At 60.3% G+C, this 6503-nt stretch overlaps 1 protein-coding gene across 1 annotated transcript; it reads right to left on the bottom strand.

Annotated features, from left to right (window-relative positions):
• Positions 1-2616: 2616 nt before the first annotated feature.
• Positions 2617-6496, bottom strand: LOC113202704 (adult-specific cuticular protein ACP-20-like). Its single transcript, XM_026417076.2, has 4 exons — positions 6342-6496; positions 6083-6253; positions 3123-3254; positions 2617-2942 (listed from the first exon to the last, which is right to left on the bottom strand). The coding sequence occupies exons 2-4, from the start codon at positions 6251-6253 to the stop codon at positions 2709-2711; spliced, it is 537 nt and encodes a 178-aa protein (XP_026272861.1). The 5' UTR covers positions 6342-6496; the 3' UTR covers positions 2617-2708.
• Between the last annotated feature and the right edge of the window lie 7 nt (positions 6497-6503).

Below are 6503 nucleotides of genomic sequence, written 5' to 3'. Positions count from 1 at the left end.
CCGAACGGGTGGTGCGTTTAAAAAGGTTATGGGCCGCGGCGGCGTGTGGTGTGTGCGATCCGAGGCGGCGATACGCGGCCCGCGCGCGGGTGCGTCAACTCAACGCAGCGCCGGGCCGGGGCCGCCGCGGGGGCCGCGCGTCTTCAGAGTGCGGCCGAGGTCTGCTGTTGAGCTGAGCTCGTGCTCGCTCCACCCCGCTCGCGTTGGCTGCGTTGGCATTGGACCTCCTCCTGCTCTTCCTCCGCCCGACCGGTGGCGGCCGCTCAACGAGCCATCTCTCTGAGCCGTCGCAATCTCTGCTCCTCTGCGATGATTTCTGTTAAATCGATGTGATGCGGCGGCCACTACTAATCCACGGCCCACGGCAGTCGCGCGGTCTGCCCCACAATCGTCTGCGCATCCGGCGCGATGGAAACGGCCGGCCTGGCCGTGGCGGGTGTGGTGGTGCAGTGCCGCGGCAAAGCCAGCCGCTCCAGCCGCTCCAGCCGCTCCAGCCGCTTGCCTCCCTGTCTCCCTCCCTCTCCCTCTCCCTCCCTCTCCCTCCCTCTCCCACCTTGCCGAGTTGTCACCACACTCCGCGGGCTGGTCCGCGGGGGGCCGAGCGTCGCCGCCACCCGGCCTGACGGACGAGGGACGCCCCGCTCGTACATCACTTTGCGACGACGCGGACTCGCTAACCGGACAAAAACACGAGCATCCATCTCTCTTGATCTTTACAGCCCTAGACCCATACTTCTTCCTCCATCCTCTGGTGGTTCTCTCTCTGACTGTTTATCTTCCTTCCCATTTCCATCTCTTATTTGCTCAGCGGGCTTATCTACACTCCTCCTCTTTCTCCCTCTCTCCCACGAGCCCCTCCTTTCATTACCGTGCCCATTATGATAAGCCGCCTGTACCGCACGACACGCCCAGCAGAGGCGATCCTCGGGGGGGAAAGCAATCTTCTCTTTGCCGCATCCCTGAGCACGGCAGGTGAGGTGAGGAGAGGTGAGCAGGTGGCGTGCGCCGTGAGGAAGTGCAGTAGCAGGCAGTTCCTCGTCCTCGTCCTCGTCGCCAGGCGCGCGTGGCGGAGTGGGGCGGCGGCGGGGCGGCGCGCGGTTGACCTCCCAATCCTGGGCAGGCGCGGGCCGAGCGCCGCGCGGGGTAGGCACACCCGCCCGACGACCGCGTCTGGCGGGGCCGCATACCTCGCAGGCTGACTGTCTCTCTCACACACACTCGCTGTCTCTCTGTATCTCTCTCCCTCTCTCGTTCCTACTCTCTTCCTCTACCTGCCACACCGTCTTTCTCCCTCGCCTTTTCCTCATTCTCTGTTGTTTGATCGGCTGTCTTTGCGGCGCCCCGCTGCTGCCGGTGCCCGTTCTGGAGCACGAGGTGGAGCTGGGCCCGCCCGACGCTCCGCCAGACGCTCCGCTCCGCGCCATGTACCCCGCAAAGGTCATACGGCGCTCGAGGCACTTCGCCGCGGGACGCGGGCCGCCAGGCGTGCACAGGTGAACGTTCCGGGCGCACGGACTGTGCGGCGCGCACGTCACAATAAGGCACACCGTGCACGTCGCGCACGACCCGCACTGAGCACGCTGGAGGAGGACCCTACTGGACGCTCGATGGGTCAGTGGCAGGAGCAGACCGCCGCACACAACACATCTCAGTCCGAAATAACAAGGTAGACGCACGTTAAAACCGTGTGAAGCTGAGCTAAATGTGCGTCTACCTTGGCCTGCGGCGCGCTAAAATTAAAATGTTTTCGCGATTTTGGTTGGCATGCCTGTCCACCTCACATCCCACGTCTCAAGCCAGGCGCCTCACTTCACGCCGTGTTCCGGGCGGTCTCCCCTTGCGCTTCCTGACAGAGCTGAGCATTTAAAGTTTAAGTTTAATTTCAAGTTCAAGTTAAGCTCAGCAAAAACAATCAGCACAACACGTCTCGATAGCGTTTCACGGTTGGCAAAAGGCGGGAATTGTTGTTGTCAACGGGGCCGAGGGCCGAGGCTTGGGATGGAACGTGACGGGAAACCTGCCGGCGGCTGGGCCGAGGCCGGGGATAGAACGGGACGGGTAACCCGCGGCCGAGGGCGAGGCCGGGTATGGGACGGGTAACCCGAGGCCGAGGGCTGAGGCCGGGGATGGAACGTGACGGGTAACCCGGGGCCGAGGGCTGAGGCCGGGGATGGAACGTGACGGGTAACCCGGGGCCGAGGGCCGAGGCCGGGGATGGAACTGGACGGGTAACCTGGGGGCGGCCGCTCGCTGCCCTAATGAGCACGTGACCTGCACAGGTGGGCGCCATCCATCGCGGGCCGGGCCGTGCAGCTGGACCTGGACGCGGTATGCAGATTTGCTCCAATCAGGTGGCGCAGAGCGGATCGCGCGAGCCGGCCCGGCCCGCCGCCGCACGAATACCAAATCGCCTTCCGTGTCTCGGCGGCGAGCGTGAGTTTTGAAATACGCGCGGCGGCGGCGGCGGCGGCGGAGGCGCTTCGGCTTGGCTCTGCTCTTCGGCGATCCGCACGACGCGGAGGAGTCCCGCGACGACGACGGGGGGCGCGCATTGCACCTCGTGCCTTATGCGTTATGCGGGCCGGGGAGGGAGTGAGTCAGTGAGCGCGCACCAAGTTGTAACAGAGGAAAAAACAGTCTTTATTTTCAACAAACAGGAACAGTCCCCGAAGAAAGAGAGGGGGGCATACAAAATAATACACAATAACTTAAGGGTGGGAGCTCGGCGTCCACTTGGAGCTGTGGTCGCCGGAGCTGTAGTACTCGCTGCTGCTGCTGCCGCCTCCGAGGCTGCCGCTGAGGGCACCGCTGCTCTGCAGCTCCGCCCCCGACCAGCCGTGGCCGACTGACGGGGCTGCGATCACCTTCGGGTGCGAGGCCTCGCCCTCGTACTGCACGTTGGCATTGTAGCCGTTCTTCCAGTCCGCGGTGTAGGTGACCACCTGCAGGCAATGGGCATAGAAAAGTTGTGAGTCGTCGACGAACGCCATACCAGCCCGGCCTCCAGCAGGAGGGTGGCTTCTCCGAGGAGTTCCACACCGCAGCCCGCCCGCGCCCGCGCCCGCCCCGCGTCCTGCGAGCGCGATGGGTTGCCTCCCTCCGAGGCGGCCGCTCTGACTCACCTGCGTCCTGCCATCGGGCAGCTGCACGCGGTAGTGACCAGTGACGGTGTGGCCGTCGCTGGCCTCCTGCTGGTTGAAGTCCAGGCCCTGGTGGGGGTCCTTCACGCCGTATCCGAACTTGTAGGGCTTGGGCTGTGGGTGGGGTAAAAAAAAAACAGACCATATGACATCAATTAATTATTTTGAGGCAGTCCCTTGTGGTTCTAACCGAGGGCATGCCGTTTTTCAAAAGTTTCCATTTTGAGAAAAGATTTTTCAAATCAAATGGCACTTCTCCATTTTGTGTTCGCAGTGCACATTATCGCATTCCTTTCCTTCCCCCTTCTCAAATATATAGAGATCTCTGCTCGCGAAGTCCCGATGCGCTTCTCGAGCACTGACAGCACTGGTTGTGCCGCCGCCCGCCCCGCCCCGCTCCGCCCCGTTACGGGCGAGCTCCGCAGCGCGTGACGAGTGCGTACATCGTACGTAGAGTCGCACTGTAACGCGCAAGTAGTTGCGTAAGTTGGGGCGGGAGAAGATGATAGCGTGGCGATTAGAGAGAACGAGAAAATAAAAAAAAAATTGCCAATGCGCGTTCTCCCCGGAAGCGAAACGAGGAGCGCACTGGTGCTTCTTTTCCGCGCGCAAAACGCACACACACACACACACACACACATACGGCGAGTGCAAGGACCCGCCTGCTCCGCCCGGGTGATTACCGTTCATACATAGCGCAGGCACGCCGAACCATTGTGCAACGGGTGCAATAATTAGAGTTTACACAGTAAGTCGGCGATGCTTTTGTGCACTTCAAACCGACCGCGCCCGAGGAGAGAGAGGGAGAGAGAGAGAGAGAGAGAGAGAATCGCAGTTAGTTAGTTAGTTGGTGGGACGCGGAAGAGAAAACAACAAAAATAATAAAAATGGGACCACATTCACACGATAAAGCAGTCTGGCGGCGCGCGGCGCGGTTCATCGTCCCCCCGAGCAGCGGGACGTGGACACCATGCGTGCTCGTTATTAGGGAGGCAGATTGCGGCGCGTCGCGGAGGCGCCTCCTCGCGGTCCATCTCGCGAGGAGAAAGCCCGGCACAGGAGGGGATTAGCGACAAAGAGGGGCTCGCGACGGACGGCGGGAATGGAGACATCAAGCTGTGCGAACGGGAAGCGAGTGGGCTCTTTATTATTGTCCCGTGGGGGTGTTTGTGGCGCGCGCCCAGCCGGCGGCCCGCGCGCTCTTCTTATTGTGCACTTTTCTCTACAATTAAATCAACCGTGCGCACGAAAATTAACAACTAGATTCTTACGTAAATAAGAAAGAAGCAAACGGGCGCTCGCCGTTGCTACTAGAGGACATCCAGAAAGTATTCTCATTAGTCTTCACGAAACTACCAGGTTCGGCCCGTGTGCAGGCTCTCATCGCGCCTGGTTGGTAGGCAACTTCTCGCATGCAGTGCATCCGTGTGTTGCGGGGTGGCCTACCCCGTGTTTCGCAGGCGCTGAGCTGTCCGTCCCCCCGTAATTGACCGAATAAATCTGAGAAAAAGCAGACGCACTTTCTGGACGATCCCTCATACACGCGCGACGGTGAACTCTCATCACCCTCGTCCACGGAGTGACAATTTCGGCGTGACCAACCAGTTGCTATACCGCAATGACCAATCGAAATAATATTTGCCTGAGGGGTCCCTACGAAAGCGGAAGCGTCCGATCAAGCAAAGAGCATCTGGTTCGGAATAAATGCATAGGTGGTGCGATTTTCTATTTTCATTCACTCGAGGATTAGAACAGAGTGGGGAGAGGGAGAGAGAGAAGGGGGGGCGGCAATGGCACACGCTCCGCATGAGCTGGACGCGGCTGGACGCCTGGACGCGCCAGGCGCAGCGGACGGTAAAAGTCCGAGTAATTTGGTCCGCTCCGCGCTGCTCCGCGCACGGCCTGGCGCGGTCTGGCCGCCGGCGCAGCGTGCGCAGGTGATCTCCCGCCGCCGTGTGCGCCCCGGGGCACTATGGCCTGCACATGGCGATAACTTCCGGTCGCTTCCGGTGCTACCTGCTATTCGGCTCCACAAAAGCTTTGCGGCTCGGAGGTGGTGGTGACAAATCATCCCGGCAACGTTTTCTGCCAACAACTGCCAACCCCTATGGGGAACAAAGGAACAGGCTGCTCCAGAAAATTGCACCGAACCCTACCCGAACCCGCCCCCTTACCAATGTAGCCTGCCTCTAAGGCCGGCCGTTTGCGACTTGTAGGGTCATGGACGAGGTGCCTGCCTATGCCTTACGTTAGCAAATACTCTTCGTCACTGGCAACCCTTTGGTCTGTTTGACTTGCTTCCCTGTCATAAGACATATGCTTCGCCAGTCGTCTAAGTCCACCACTTGGCTCTGACCGCAAAATGACTGATCCGTGCCGAGGACCAGCAGGGGCGTGGACGGGCGCGGGCAGTGAGCACAGTGAGGCACGGGGGGCCGCGGTCTGGGCAGCAATGACGTAGGGGGACCGCGAAGTGGAGTAGTTGGCCGGGAGAGTGAACTTAGTTATGGGTCGAGAGTCTGAGAGAGAAGACGGTTCCCGGGGCGTTTTGGTGCCTATCACTAAATCACTATAAAAACACATAGATGGGACGTGGACGGGACGAAGCCTCGTGCTAAGCTTAATCCTTTCGCAACTTTAGGTCAATTTTTTCTGTCTGGGATGTTATTTTATTGCGTCAAAAACCTGAAGCATCCCTGTAGGTGTTACGTCCTACCCTTTTTTGTTTCCAGCGTGGTGAATACGAGCGGGCAAAATCTGCCAACGGTGAAGCTAATCGGGATAGAATTAACTCGCGAAATATTTCAAACACGAAATTGGTCAAAATTTTGTGTAAAATCGTCATGAAATACCCTCGAACTAACCGACAATAAACCTGAAATACCGAGAAATTGATTTCTGAGTAATCCCGCCCTGCAAGCTACTCAAAACAGTGGGCTTACCTCCTCGTAGTGCTCCTCGTGGTGCTGCTCGTGGTGCTCCCCCTCGAGGGGCAGGCTGTGGTGGCCGAGGTGCGCCGCGCCCTCCAAGGACCTCTTGTTCACCGCGCTGGCCACGCCGGCGGCGACGGAGGCCGCCAGCCCCAGGACGAGCACGCTCAGGGAAGTCCACATCTGGAATCAGTGTGTGTCCGTTATGTGGTGTCGTGTGTCGGGGCGGGGCTGTTCCCGACCGCGGGGCCCACCCACCGGCCACCCTTACCTTGCTCGGCTGGTATCCAACTACTCGTCCTTGGGAGTGCTCCTTGGCAGTGGTGATGATTCCCGTCCGCCCCAGGCTTTTGTACGTGTGGGCGCGGCGGCAGCCCTGGGGTAGGGTGGGGCTCTGCCACCACGCCCTGGCTTGCCGCACCCCGCCCCGCCC

Source organism: Frankliniella occidentalis, unplaced genomic scaffold, assembly GCF_000697945.3.
Source record: "Frankliniella occidentalis isolate FOCC.00 unplaced genomic scaffold, Focc_3.1 Scaffold209, whole genome shotgun sequence".
NCBI lineage: Eukaryota > Metazoa > Arthropoda > Insecta > Thysanoptera > Thripidae > Frankliniella > Frankliniella occidentalis.
The sequence above is the reverse complement of the archived record's forward strand: the minus strand, read 5'-3'. Positions and strand labels throughout refer to the sequence as shown.